General features: G+C 43.9%; 1 protein-coding gene across 2 annotated transcripts in view; it reads left to right on the top strand.

Annotated features, from left to right (window-relative positions):
• LOC120063158 (homeobox protein cut-like 2) overlaps positions 1-15786 on the top strand; it is a 121170-nt gene that overhangs the window by 76983 nt on the left and 28401 nt on the right. For both annotated transcript variants that reach the window (XM_039013353.1, XM_039013354.1), the window contains exon 4: positions 13855-13933. In XM_039013353.1, the coding sequence (XP_038869281.1) occupies positions 13855-13933 (79 nt within the window). The remainder of the gene's footprint in view (positions 1-13854; positions 13934-15786) is intronic.

The following is a 15786-nucleotide window of genomic DNA, read 5'->3' on the forward strand; positions in this document are numbered from 1 at the left end:
GACGGCGAAGTCGACTCAAAGCAAAAGTGACATAATCAAGCATGTGTAGTAATGAGTAGGATTCTGTGTTTTCACATGCAAAACTGATTGCTTTTGATAAAAATGCTTTAACTGCCATCCCTCTCTGCTTTCGCCCGGTGTACCCTGGGCCAGATTAATCAAACCCCTCTCTGCTTGCTTAAATTGTGCGCCATGCTGTGCGCAGTCAAAAGAAAATGGAATGCTTGCTAACTACGTGATTACATTTGTCTGTTTTCAGAACTATTCAGAGCAACTATTTTAGACTATTGTGTTTTAACCAAGCAAAAGAAATAAAGAAACAAAATCATTTTTGACTGTCCCTTTAAATCATCTGTCAAAATCAGTGTTTTAAGAATAGGGTTCGTAGTGTAATGGCTAGAAGTACCGCCTTTGCATCTGAAGATTGTGGGTTCGTCTCCTGGAGGATACATTTTGATTATAGTTTATAGTTTTCCCAGCCCCCTACCGACACACACACACACACACACACACACTTATTTTAATATATTAGGTGGCTCTTAAATGAACCTTTGGGTTTGTGGAGTGACAGGCAAGTGGCAGTGTGGTGATGTGTACTACTGCGTGCATCTTGCTAGAACGGAGGAGAGACCAGCTCACAGACACTCAAAGAAGAGGTCGTTGCCCTCATCCGTGAGATGCACGCCATCCCTACGGTACTGCCCAGGGACACAGTGTTTTATAGCCGAGTGGCAGGTTGTGGGAATGCGCCTGTCACGGAGAAATGCAAGCTGGCCCATGTGGAAATGACAAACGACTTATGCCAATTCAAATGTACACGGTAAACATGGTACTTCGCACACTATCAATAATTAAAATGTATGTTCTGTTCCAAATCTGTGAGTTCTCCCACCTGTTTTCATATTTATACTGTCATTTATAAATGTGGACATGTGTGCTCTTTTACTGGAGTTGGAAAACTGTGTACAGCATTACTTAGGACATACTTAGCTGAAGTTTTGTATTCAAGGGTTTAGAGCACCGATCCAATTTCAGATTTGTAAATGTTTTTATAATTTCTCTTAAGAGTTATGTAGTTGTCTAATGACTTTGTATTTTGCAAGTCCTTCTCAGCAGTTTGTCATTTGTTGCAGTGTTTGTATCAGGGATGATCAAAATTGCTCTTGGCGATTAACAGTGTTATGCAGGCTTTTTTGTTCAAGCCCAGTGCTACCACACCTGACACTACCACTCAGCTGTTCATCCAGACCATGAATAGTAGAATCAGGTGTGGCAGAACTGGGCTGTAGCTTGTCAAGAGTAATTGTTGCCATCCCTGAATTGTATTTACAAAGTTTACTATATCTGATGACAAGCAGGTGTCCACATACTTTTGGACATGCAGTGTATATGCTCGTCTCATTCCAAAATCATGGGCATGAGTATGGAGTTGGTCCCCCCTTTGCTGCTATAACAGCCTGCACTCTTCTGGGAAGGTTTTTTACTAGATGTTGGAACATTGCTGCGAGGACTTAGTCGGGCACTGATGTTGGGCGATTAGGTCTGACTCGCAGTCGGCATTCCAATTCATCCCAAAGGTGTTCGATGGGGTTGAGGTCAGGGTTCTGTGCAGGCCAATCAAGTTCTTCCACACCGATCTCGACAAACCATTTCTGTATGGACCTCGCTTTGTGCATGGGGGCATTGTCATGCTGAAACAGGAAAGGGCCTTCCCAAAGCTGTTGCCACAATGTTGGAAGCACTTAATTGTCTAGAATGTCATTGTGTGCTGTACCGTAAACATTTCCTTTCAGTGGAACTATGGGGCCTAGCCCAAAAAACATGAAAAACAGCCCCAGACCATTATTCCTCCTCCACCAAACTTTACAGTTGGCATTATGAATTCGGGCAGTTAGCGTTCTCCTGGCATCCGCCAAACCCAGATTCGTTCGTCGAATGGCAGATGGTGAAGTGTGATTTATCACTTCAAAGAATGTGTTTTCACTGCTCCATTGTGGAAGGATGGCCAGCTTTACACCACTCCAGCCGACGCTTGGCATTACGCATGGTGATCTTAGGCTTGTGTGTGGCTGCTCGGCCATGGAAACCCATTACATGAAGCTCCCGACAAACAGTTCTTGTGCTGACGTTGCTTCCAAAGGCAGTTTCAAACTTGGTAATGAGTGTTGCAACTGAGGACAGACAATTTTTACGTGCTTCAGCACTCGGTGGTCCCGTTCTTCGGGAGGGTAAGCCGTTGTTCCTCCCAGACGTTTCCACTTCACAATAACAGCGCTTACAGTTGACCGGGGCAGCTCTAGCAAGACAGAAATTTCAAAATCAAATCAAATCATATTTTATTGGTCACAAACACATGGTTAGCAGATGTTAATGCGAGTGTAGCGAAATGCTTGTGCTTCTAGTTCCGACAGTGCAATAATATCTAACAAGTAGTCTTAACAAATTCACAACAACTACAAGAAATAATACAGTTGAAGTCGGAAGTTTACATACACCTTAGCCAAATACATTTAAACTCAGTTTTTCACAATTCCTGACATTTAATCCTAGTAAAAATTCCCTGTCTTAGGCCAGGTAGGATCACCACTTTATTTTAAGAATGTGAAATGTCAGAATAATAGTAGAGAGAATTTTTTATTTCAGCTTGTACTTCTTTCATCACATTCCCAGTGGTTCAGAAGTTTACATACACTCAATTAGTATTTGGTAGCATTGGCTTTAAATTGTGTAACTTGGGTCAAATGTTTCGGGTAGCCTTCCACAAGCTTCCCACAATAAGTTGGGTGAATTTTGGCCCATTCCTCCTGACATAGTTGGTGTAACTGAGTCAGGTTTGTAGGCCTCGTTGCTCGCACACGCTTTTTCAGTTCTGCCCACACATGTTCTATAGGATTGAGGTCAGGGCTTTGTGATGGCCACTCCAATACCTTGACTTTGTTGTCCTTAAGCCATTTTGCCACAACTTTGGAAGTATGCTTGGGGTCATTGTCCATTGGGGTCATTGTCATTGTCCACCTTAAGGCATTTGGAAATTGCTCCCAAGGAAGAACCAGACTTGGAGGTCTACATTTTTTTCCCGGAGGTCTTGGCTGATTTCTTTTGATTTTCCTGTGATGTCAACCAAAGAGGCACTGAATTTGAAGGTATGCCTTGAAATACATCCACAGGTACACCTGCAATTGACTCAAATTATGTCAATTAGCCTAACAGAAGCGTTTAAAACCATGACTTAATTTTATGGAATTTTCCAAGCTGTTTAAAGGCACAGTCAACTTAATGTACAGTCGTGGCCAAAAGTTTTGAGAATGACACAAATATAAATTTTCACAAAGTCTGCTGCCTCAGTGTCTTTAGATATTTTTGTCAGATGTTACTATGGAATACTGAAGTATAATGACAAGCATTTCATAAGTGTCAAAGGCTTTTATTGACAATTACATGAAGTTGATGCAAAGAGTCAGTATTTGCAGTGTTGACCCTTCTTTTTCAAGACCTCTGCTATCTGCCATGGCATGGTGTTAATAAACTTCTGGGCCACATCCTGACTAATGGCAGCCCATTCTTGCATAATCAATGCTTGGAGTTTGTCAGAATTTGTGGGGTTTTGTTTGTCCACCCGCCTCTTGAGGATTGACCACAAGTTCTCAATGGGATTAAGGTCTGAGGAGTTTCCTGGCCATGGACCCAAAATATTGATGTTTTGTTCCCCGAGCCACTTAGTTATCACTTTTTCCTTATGACAATGTGCTCCATCTTGCTGGAAAAGGTATTGTTCGTCACCAAACTGTTCCTGGATGGTTGGGAGAAGTTGCTCTCGTAGGATGTGTTTGTACCATTCTTTATTCATGGCTGTGTTCTTAGGCAAAATTATGAGTGAGCCCACTCCCTTGGCTGAGAAGCAACCCCACATATGAACGGTCTCAGGATGGTTTACTGTTGGCACAGGACTCACCTTGTCTTCTCCGGACAAGCTTTTTTCCGGATGCCCCAAACAATCGGAAAGGGGATTCATCAGAGAAAATGACTTTACCCCAGTCCTCAGCAGTCCAATCCCTGTACCTTTTGCAGAATATCAGTCTGTCCCTGATGTTTTTCCTGGAGAGAAGTGGCTTCTTTGCTGCCCTTCTTGACACCAGGCCATCCTCCAAAAGTCTTTGCCTCACAGTGCGTGCAGATGCACTCACACCTGCCTGCTGCCATTCCTGAGCAAGCTCTGTACTGGTGGTGCCCCGATCCCGCAGCTGAATCAACTTTAGGAGACGGTCCTGGCACTTGCTGGACTTTCTTGGGCGCCCTGAAGCCTTCTTCACAACAATTGAACCGCTCTCCTTGAAGTTCTTGATGGTCCGATAAATGGTTGATTTAGGCGCAATCTTACTGGCAGCAATATCCTTGCCTGTGAAGCCCTTTTTGTGCAAAGCAATGATGACGGCACGTGTTTCCTCGCAGGTAACCATGTTTGACAGAGGAAGAACAATGATTCCAAGCACCACCCTCCTTTTGAAGCTTCCAGTCTGTTATTCAAACTCAATCAGCATGACAGAGTGATCTCCAGCCTTGTCCTCGTCAACACTCACACCTGTGTTAACGAGATAATCACTGACATGATGTCAGCTGGTCCTTTTGTGGCAGGGCTGAAATGCAGTGGAAATGTTTTTTGGGGATTCAGTTCATTTGCATGGCAAAGAGGGACTATGCAATTAATTGCAATTCATCTGATCACTCTTCATAACATTCTGGAGTATATGCAAATTGCCATCATACAAACTGAGGCAGCAGACTTTGTGAAAATGTATATTTGTGTCATTCTCAAAACTTTTGGCCACGACTGTATGTAAATTTCTGAGCCACTGGAATTGTAATACAGTGAATTATAAGTGAAATAATCTGTCTGGAAACAATTGTTGGAAAAATTACTTGTGTCATGCACAAAGTAGATGTCCGAACCGACTTGCCAAAACTATAGTTTGTTAACAAGAAATTTGTGGAGTGGCTGAAAAATGAGTTTTAATGACTCCACCCTAAGTGTATGTAAACTTCCGACTTCAACTGTACATAAAATAATACATAAAAAAACAAATAACTGAATAGTTTCCTAAGGACCTGAATCGAGGCTAACATCTCTGTCGGCTCCATCTTGCTAGATGAACTGACTTGTTGGAAAGGTGGCATCCTATGACTGTGCCAATATGAAAGTCACTGAGCTCTTCAGTACGTGCCATTCTACTGCCAATGTTTGTCTATGTAGATTTCATGGCTGTGTGCTCGTTTTTATACACCTGTTAGCAATGGGTGTGGCTGAAATAATTTGAAGGGGTGTCCACGTACATTTGGCCATGTGGTGTGTATGTATATCTCATTTGGCTGTATTAGGGGTGTGCCAACATGACCATAATTGTATCCCTAAACTGAAGTGTTTTGATATGCCTAAATAGATGTTGGCAAAATACCTCCCTGCACGTTCTCACTACAAAAAAAGCTGCAGCTTAGGAGCAGTGCGTGGAGGGGTGGGTGTGTGTGTCTTCAATTTGCAGTGGCAGCTAAGTTTGCTATCACTCTGTCAGAATGCGCATTAGTGTTTCCTCAATTTTCCTTCTCTTGCGCCACTTGTTAGATATTATGCACATTGATAGCTTGATAGCAAATGTCCGCGTAATGTGATTTATCATAGTCGCAGGCAGCAGCAATCTAAATGATCAAGACCGAAAACATGTGAGGAAAAGTGATCGGGTGAAATTATGAAGCGAGTGGACCGAAAAAAACAGCTCCACTCTATCACATCAGAGCAGCAGGATCAACATACAGCCCGCTCTTCTCTTTACAGACAGGCAAACTAGACAATTTATTTATTAAGACCACTCACATGAATGACTCAAAGACAGTACAGTATTGTTTAGAAACTCTGTGACTGACATGAGAAATATGCTTGCTGGCACCCGAAAAAAAAAAAAGATCTGATCATTACAAAAATTCTCGGATCATAATTGTATCTAGAAAATTGCCCATATCCTTTACGATACTTGTTTTGTCCGACTACTCGCCACACCCCTAGGCATATGTATGTTTAGATATAGGCCTATTGTAAATGTGTATTGTTGTTGCGTCATCATCTTTAATGCAAAAATAAATTCAAGTACAAACAAGGATGTTATTATGATTTTTTTTTATTTTTATTAAATGTATTGCTAAAATAAAGGTTTAAGGAAATAGATGCATGCACCACATTATTACAAGACAAAACAGCCCAATCAAGCCTGATGGTCTTGTAAGTATAAAAGCATAGCTTGCTTTCATTTAATTTAAAAAATCATGAAAAAGTAGCGTAATGGGATAATGTCTTACTGTGGTGTGTGAAGAATCCAATACTTTACCTTGTATCCAGTACAAATCACATTATTGTGGAAGCAGCTCTTCTAAGAGTATGAATTAGGCGGTTTGAGAAGGTTTGAATCCTAAGCAACCTGCCTACACATAGTTTGAAGTACAATACCAACATAGCTACTGTAGTAGGTCAAAGCTGTGTGCTGTAAAACCTTGGTGGAGCATGGGTGGAATAGGCATTGTGGTGCTGTAAAACCTTGGTGGAGCATGGGTGGAATAGGCATTGTGGTGCTCATGTGAATTTCCTTTCTTTTTCGGCTTCAGACCATTGCCTATTCTCACTTAAAACTTCGTTTTTTGTTTTTAATACACCATTTACTCCAACACACGCATGCTCAAATGGACATCTTCAGTAGTCTGTATAAATGATAATACATTTGGTTTCCTCATTGTTTCCTTGAATAGCTGCTGTGCCTTTTATCTAGCTCTATACTTCTTACAGAATATGTGATCCACACAAGCACAGGCTTCAGTAGCATCAATCTCAAATCCTCTGTAGGTTACAAGACAGAGAAAATCTCTCTCTCTCCCAGTATTTCTCTGAAGGAACTTGAATCATGGCCCTGAACACCTCACGTTAATGTCTGAAGACACTGTACAAAATTGCCTTGTTTATGCCTGTAATGTAAGCTGTCTGTTCCAGTGTCGCTTATTCTCAGTGGAACCGCCGATGGTGGCAGCCGAGTCTGGAGTGAATTTGCCGGGCGATTACCTGGGAAACATCAACAGTCATTAATTATGTAAAACTCTCCTCACAGTGGGAGCAGAGAGCAGCATACAACCGCAGAGCCGGCTCCTATTAGAGTCAATAAGCCCCTGCTGATTATCAACCTCCAACAACCACCACCCCCTTGAAACACACACACACACACGGGTTTTATTAAGTTTTGTTCAAATGTGCTAGTATGTTTATCTGGGGATGAGAATGTGATGAGTCTCTGTGCTGTCTCCCTCTCCTAGCAGCCACATCATTCACTGCTCTCCTCTACAGTTCCCGTTATTTGTTTTTTTTTGTTTGTTCTGCAGTTGCCTGTTTTCCAGCAGCCTCGATAAGATGAGTGAAAGAGGAAAATCTGACAGGACAAATGATATGTCATACTGGTGGGGAGGGGAAGGGACTGCTTCACTGCTGATAGTGCTGTCACAACCAGCCCTGTTCACAGGAAGTAGTCGTGTTGTTTTGTTAACGTGATGAATTAAAACCTATCATCACCTTAAGCAGTCTTACTTATTGGAGACATGTGTCCCCCAGGGGAGATTACTACTGACAGCTGATAGTGGAAATGGATGTCATTTTCTGGTCATTATTATTATAAACAGTGTTGGAACACACAATAGGTCTCAATTCAATGTCACCAATTTGTCTAGAGACGCTTGCCATCAGATGTTAGCTGTTCAGAGTCGTGCTTTCCCTTGTTCTTACTGTTCATTGCGAACAGCGAGCTTTTGGTTTCCTCTCTGTCAGCTGTGCCTCTGAACCTCAGCACTCGTTCATCAGACGCTCTCCATTGAGCGAATGCAGGTTTGGCATGATGTTCCTCTACAGTGAAACAAAGGCAGGGCTGACACCTTTAATTTATTAGGCTATTATGCATTTTGCAATGATAATTGCTTCACTGGAAAGTCACCAGCCTTCTGAGAGGGAGAGACAGGAGAGGTGGCTGGAGAACGCTATCCATCATGGCAGAACACTCTCTCTCTCTCTGTCTCGGCCGTGCCGTCTCACCTTGACATGGCGTAGGCCAGGTGGAGAGATACATTGTTTTCATGTGTCTGAGGGAGAGATGCTGCTGTGCCTCCCCCTGCCAAGCATGTGCCACTGGTGGGTGCCGGGCTCCACTACTGGCCTCAAGCTGGCATACCCTTCTCTGCGGTGGCATTGTTCACTGGGACCATCCAGGAATGGGAGCAGTTCCTTTGTCTTGAAAATCATCCCTTACTATCTTCTTGACTTTCTCCTCACACCCACCACTCCTTTCTTCCCCACTATAGTATTCTCCTTCAATGCTGCAATGTCCCTCTCTTAACTACATTTAATATGATATGCTCCTCCTTTCACCCCACTGTCTCTCCCTATCTCTTCATTCTCAGTGCATTCCCCTCACTCTCCTGTCATGTCACTGCGTCTCCTCTTCTTCAGACACACGCTTTCCAACCATTAGGTCACTCAGCACTTCAAACATTTTGAATCTCTTGTCTCAAAAAGAAATAAAGGCTCCTGTCTTTTGAACTACAAAGACTTCCAGAGAAGATTTGTTTTCCTTTCTTTGTCTGACTCCCTCTGTGTCTGTCTTGACTTTGCGGTGACTTTGAGGTGTTAAGCAGAGGTTTGTGTTGGGTTTTGTCGTGTGGGTGGAGCTGCTGGCTGGCTCTGTTGTTCTGTTCCACTGTATGGTGATGGTGGTGGTGGTGGGGGGGACCAAGCCTACTAGACACCTGCAGGATGGCAGAGACGAGTGGGGCTTTGATCTGAGTTTAATGCCTCACAGTGTTCTGTCTCACACGGAGCTCACCGTGCCATGTCCATCAGGATTACTCCTACTCTACCTTGATCTGCTGGAGATCTGCTCACGGCTCTGCTTGTGTCATTACCCACACTCTCGCTCTCTCTCTCTCTCTCTGTCTCTCTCTATCTGTCTCTCTCTCTGTCTCTCTGTCTCTCTGTCTCTCTCTCTGTCTGTCTCTCTCTCTCTGTCTCTCTGTCTCTCTCTCTCTCTCTGTCTCTCTCTCTGTCTGTCTCTCTCTCTCCGTCTCTCTGTCTCTCTCTCTCTCTTTCTCTGTCTCTCTCTCTCTCTGTCTTTCTCTGTCTCTATCTCTGTCTCTCTCTCTTTCTCTGTCTCTCTCTGTACCCTAGCTACTTCTAGAGAGCTCTCTTTAGATTCAGTTATTTTACAACAATCTGGTGTACAACCCCTGTTATTGATTAATAATATATCATTTATTGATTGGTGTGTTATTGATTGGTTAGATTGATTGATATTATTGATTTGCTTATAAATGATTGTTTGGAGTTATTGATTGGTTTAGTATTGATTGGTGAGTGTTATTGAATGGTTTAGTATTGATTGGTTAGATTGCAATTATTGATTGTTTTGTTATTGATTGGTTAGATAGTTTTTTTTATTGATTACTTTTACCCACTGATTGGCTCAAAGAGGACGGTGACAGAAGCACATCATGAAATGACCTTAGATATTAGGATGAGGGTGTGGTTAGTCAGGTTTGGGAGTTGTGAGCTAGAGGAGGGTGGATCTGGGCAGCCTTGGTTCCTTGTGGATGAGAGTGTAACTGGGTGACTAGGAGCTGCTGATTGGTTCTGACGTGGGGACGGGATGTATGTCAGGCACAGGAGGTTGGTGGCACCTTCATTGGGGAGGACAGGCTCATAGTAATGGCTAGAACGGAATACATGTAAAGGTATCAAACTCACCAAACACATGGCTTCCTCCTTTAATTCCCTGAAGAAGAGTGTGTGTGCGAGTGTGTTTTGCTTGTGTCCCTATCCTCCACCCACTCATCACTCACTCCACACCGGTTCATCACTCTCTTCCCTCTCTCCTCCTCTAAACACTCAAGGAAAAACAAGCACTGATGACAGTGGTTGTAGCTTCGTCAGCATAGTAGCAGTAACCGTACTCCCCTATAGCTCCCACTCCCTCTCTGCACCCAGAGAATGGTGTTTTTTCCCCACAACCCATAAGGATGCCATAAGGGTGTTGTCACTTGCTGCATGGTGGTGGAATTCCCAGTGTGTTGTTCTAATAGGCATTCAGGCTGACTGGGGCTGTGGTGACACACTGTCAGCTCCTGGGCTCTGTTGGGTCTCTGTGAGCAGCACAGAGGACCGACTCCCATGATTGTGCGCTGACCTTTGCATCATGTGCAGATGACAGGTAATTTAGAGGCCTCTGGGAATGTGTAACCATATATTCCCAGTCCCTTACACACACACACACACACACACACACACACACACACACACACACACACACACACACACACACACACACACACACACACACACACACACACACACACCGCCTCTCTCATCCACCAGCAGCAATAATCTTACTAACTCACACGTCCATGCACACATACAAACACATTCGGACACTCACTCACTCACTCACTCACTCACTCACTCACTCACTCACTCACTCACTCACTCACTCACTCACTCACTCACTCACTCACTCACTCACTCACTCACTCACTCACTCACTCACTCACTCACTCACTCACTCACTCACTCACTCACTCACACACACACACACACACACACACACACACACACACACACACACACACACACACACACACACACACACACACACACACACACACACACACACACCTACACCTACACCTACACCTAACACCCCCGCCACGTCACACACTCTAATCACCTGCATCATCACACAACCTGTCCTCAAACACCCAAATCACAGGAGGTGGCATTCTGGTAAAAAAAACAAGGATTTAGAGTGATAATTGCATAATCACCAGTTGTGATAATTGTAATTGATGTCTGCATAATTGCTAATTGCAGTCTTTATGGGAACCTCTTTCTCGCCCTCTCTGTCTCTGTCTGTAGCTCAGTGCCTGTCTGCCTTTCTCTTCCCTGCACTTCTTTATGTTAAACTCATCTTTTGCCATCATTTATTCTTCTCACATGTTGACACACCACACGCACATGCACACACACACACACACACATGCAAACAGACCCACACATCGACCATGTGTTTCACTATAAGTATCCTCCTAGGCCTCAGTAAGCATTTCCCAGCAGTGCTGGAGACAGCAGCAGTAGCCTGCCCACACGGACTGGTCCTCTGTGAAGAGTTATGGTCCACTTCTAACAGGTTTCCTCTCTCTCTCTCTCTCTCTCTCTCTCTCTCGTTCTCTCTCTTTCTCTCTCTCTCGTTCTCTCTCTCTCTCGTTCTCTCTCTCTCTCTCTCTCTCGTTCTCTCTCTTTCTCTCTCTCTCGTTCTCTCTCTCGTTCTCTCTCTCGTTCTCTCTTTCCCCACAATAAATCTCTGGGGGTTTACTCCTGCCGCTTGTAAAATGAATGTTCACCACATCCCTCCCAGAGAAGCCATATTCTATAATTTTACGGCCAAACTGGCTAACATGGAATAGGTTTAGATACATTGTCCTACTACCACCGTACCTTTGCTGAAACATACATTATTTATACCATACCTCTCCACAGTGTAATCTGTGTGGTACCAGGGAACGGAAGCTAATCCCATGTGTTTGGCTGAAGGTAGATTAGCATCAGGTCCAGAGGAAGACGAGTCACTCAGATCAGACCACATTATGCGTGACACCTCCGAGGTGCTTTGATGATGGTGGTGGCAGCGTGCATGAGGGGAGAGGGTTACGCATACCGAGTGTGCTGACATGAGGAGGCATCCGGCGTGTGATTGATGTCTCCTCTAGCGGCTGCAGACAGGTTAATGGTGTGATTGTGGAGGTAATCTCCGTGTTCTCTCGTTAAAGGGTGATGGAGGGCCAGGAGACCCCCGTGTCTGTGGGAAATGGAGTCTGTTGCATTCACAGGTCGTGTGCATTTTACATGTGCAGTTCAGGGTCTTATTTGATGTATTCTTCAGAAAGGTAGACAGGACAGGGACAGGGGGGTCAGTCTGAAACAGATCCTGGTAAGTTCACACAACCTGCTATATATACACTGAACAAAAATATAAACTCAACATGTAAAGTGTTGGTCCTACGAGTTGAAATAAAAGATCCCATAAATTTTTCATACCCACAAAAAAAAAAACGGATTTCTCTCAAATTTAGTGCACAAATTTGTTTACATCCCTGTTAGTGAGCATTTCTCCCTTGCCAACATAATCCATCCACTTGATAGCTGTGGCATATCAGGAAGCTGATGAGAGAGAGAGAGAGATGGCTGGTAGCTGCAGACTGTTGCATCTATATCGATTGGGCTCCAGCCTTTCCATTTTCCATGAACTCCGGCTCGCAGTTCCGAGTGGGAGGGATTTGCTTGATCTTTATGATATTTCTTTAAACATGATGCTGTCGTTATGCCTCTTCGGGGAGGACATAAGACAATTCCAGTAATTCAAGGGTTCTCCATCTCTCTCTCTTTCCCACAGTTGTTACTTATAACCATCTCTAAACAGTTTCTCCACCATTCTCATAAGTGTTTTCAGACCTCGGTCCAAATAACATTGTCGAACTGAAGTCAGACCAATAAAGAAGGTCTCAGACAGTAACATGCACTGGGTTCCTTCAATAGAAGTCATTATGTCTGATCAGATAAAAACTGTAATCAACACTGATAGGAATTCTATAGAGAATAGATGACAATAATTAGAATTTAGATTCCTCTTGGATTGGATGGACATTTGTAGTGGACATGGCCTATCTGACACAGGAGGTTGCTGACACCTTATTGGGAGAACGGACTCGTGGCAATGGCTAGAGCGGTTTCCATGTTTTATTTTTTACATTTTTAAAATTTTTATTTAACTAGACTAACTATTTAACTTTATTTAACTAGGCAAGTCAGTTAAGAACAAATTCTTATTTACAATGACGGCCTACCCCGGTCAAATCCGGATGGCTGTGGGCAAATTGCGCGCCGCCTTATGGGACTCCCAATCACGGCCGGATGTGATACAGCCTGGATTCGAACCAGGGACTGTAGTGACGCCTCATGCACGGAGATGCAGTGCCTTAGACCGCGGTGTACGATGCCATTCCATTCACTCCGTTCCAGACATTATTATGAGCCGTCCTCCCCTCAGCAGTCTCCTGTGCTATCGGATGTAGTATTTCAGAGAGTTGCTAAGCTAAGACTTTCAGACATTGACTTGTTCTGACTTACAGTATATAATAGGGCTGCTGGTGTATTGTAGCTGTGAGGACTGTAACCCACATACCCACCAGGGCAGGTGCCCTCTCCATGGGGCCAGGTGGTGACTAATTCCCTTCTTTGTCCATCCAAATTAATTGTTAATTGGTTTGCATCACCCGTGGAGTGGAGAATAGCAGGAGAGGCTGTGCGCCTGTGTGATGTAGGCCACAGACACTGACCTGCCTCATAGAGTACACCACAACTGCGTTTAACAGGCCAAATGTCACCTCAATACACAACGCAACGTTGGGGTTTAAGAGGCCAAATATCAGCTTGTAGTATTAGCTCAGCACCTTGTTCACATAATTCAGCACACAAACCCCGTCACAGCAACATGTTGGTGATGTACCGTCATTCTGATTACCTTCTGGAGAGAGATCAACTTTGTTTCTGTCTGTCTCGTTAGCACAATTACTTTATATGTTGCTTATTTACTTCATATGTCATAACAGTGTAGAATGCATGTAAATGCAGATGTTCTGTGTGTATGGGTCGCTAAATGTTCCTTCAGCAAAGGTTTAGTATGAATGTTGACGCCTGAGTGTCACCCTGACGGCTGTGTCCTGTCCTGTCGTCTCCAGGTGGTCGCTCTGAACAAGCGCAGTAAGGAGGCAGAGTCGGCATTCCTGGGAATCTACAAGCAGCTTATTGAAGCCCCTGGTGAGTCTCCCACCTGTAACAGAGCCACACACATCACAACAGCACAGTCACAGACACAGACAACACACAACATTCCTCATGTAACAAACCTCCCACAAGAGATCACTCTCCCCAGCCAGATCAACTACACACCAAGCCAAAGTCAACGTCATTCGGCCAACGTTCTACATGAGACAAGCTAGAAATACGAAGCGACTGTTTTCTTGCCATAGATATATAAATATCCACAAGACACCCTGTAGTTCTTATCTATGTTTTAGAGTCTGTGCTCTGTGTGGGGCCACTTCAAAACCGAGCGCTGGTCCTTGAGCGTTGCATTGCTGAGGAGAGCCGATCCTTGTGGGGATGGGCTGTTGATTGCAGAGGGCCAATTAAAAGCCAACTGTAGCTTGTCTTAGTCTGGAGTGCAGGCCTGATGAGGCCAGCAGGGAAAGAGAGGGGGAGGGGGAGAGACTGTTTATTCTGTTGTTGTTTGTTGCCAGGGCACACTATACAGCATTGCTCTTTGTTGCAGGAGACAAGAGCAAAACGCACTCCAATCTCCGGCTACATCAGAGGAACACTCATTGCAAGAGTAGAGAACGCGGTTTACAGATTCAATGAATACAAGATAAAAGTGGGTGTCAGAGAAAATAGCGATGCAGCGACTGACTTTTAAAGGTCTCCATTTTGCCTTGAAGTCTCCTGCTTGATATTTCACCACACACTTTGAATGGAGTTATTTTCTTGATAAGAAATGGATGTCTTTGAAGATGTGTTCAGTTTGATTTCCTGACCTATACCTGCACGTATCAAGGGCTTAATAGAGGACCCAGGAGGGTTTTAGGGGCTATATTTTGTCATGAACAAATGTTCTATCAAGAGCAGACTGAACCAACAGTGATAATGTAAGGAATGAGGACTTCATCTCTTTAATTGCACAGGGCACTGACAAGAAAGAGTACTCATAAACCATGTTAAACTGTATCTGAACCCTTGTAGCTAGGATTGGGTTTGAAGATTTCAAAAATTGGAATTTAACGTTTACTTTTGCTCTCACACACAAGCGCATACACACACATGCATACACACACCCACACACCAGAGGAGGCTGGTGGGAGGAGCTATAGGAGGACGGGCCTATTATAATGGCTGTAATGGAATAAATGGAACGGAGTCCAACGTGGTTTCCGTATGTTTGATGTGTTTGATATCGTTCCCTTCATTCTATTCCAGCCGTTACAATGAGCCCGTCCTCTTATAGTGCCTCCCAACAGGCTCCTCTGGCACACACACATGCATGCACACTTTCAGCTCCTATTTTGATGTAAACATATATGACATCGACATCTCCACCAATCACTTCTCTATGATTGGCCAGGGTGGGGGGGTTGAGCCTTGTCGTCCTGTCACAAAGCTAAAGGAGTGGCCCTGGTTACATCAGAGGGCCTTGGATTAGCATATTCAGAACACTCATCTTCCTCTGACCTTACCTGGACTTGCACTAGCATTAGCATCCGGGTGACTCTCCCTCACCAGAGTCTCTAGTCTTAGCTCTCACACTGTGTCACTGCAGGTCTGTGTATGGATGACTTTTCCTGGGCTTTACTACTACAGAAAGAGTTATTATTTCATCCCACCGCAGTAAAACCAAAAAAACGCAGCCAGCTGAGCTGCTGATTACTATTTGCCGTCTAATCCTTTAATGTCATACCAATCATTTCCATTAACAGCTAATTGCTAAAAGTCTCCAAATCTATTCATTATTATCTTTCTGATATTATTTACCTCCTATCTGATGCCAAACAGGAGTCACAAAATGGAGAGTAGGGTATTTTGTGTATCATTGTGCATCTCACTGGCCTGCCCAAGGT

This window comes from Salvelinus namaycush, chromosome 18, assembly GCF_016432855.1.
Source record: "Salvelinus namaycush isolate Seneca chromosome 18, SaNama_1.0, whole genome shotgun sequence".
NCBI lineage: Eukaryota > Metazoa > Chordata > Actinopteri > Salmoniformes > Salmonidae > Salvelinus > Salvelinus namaycush.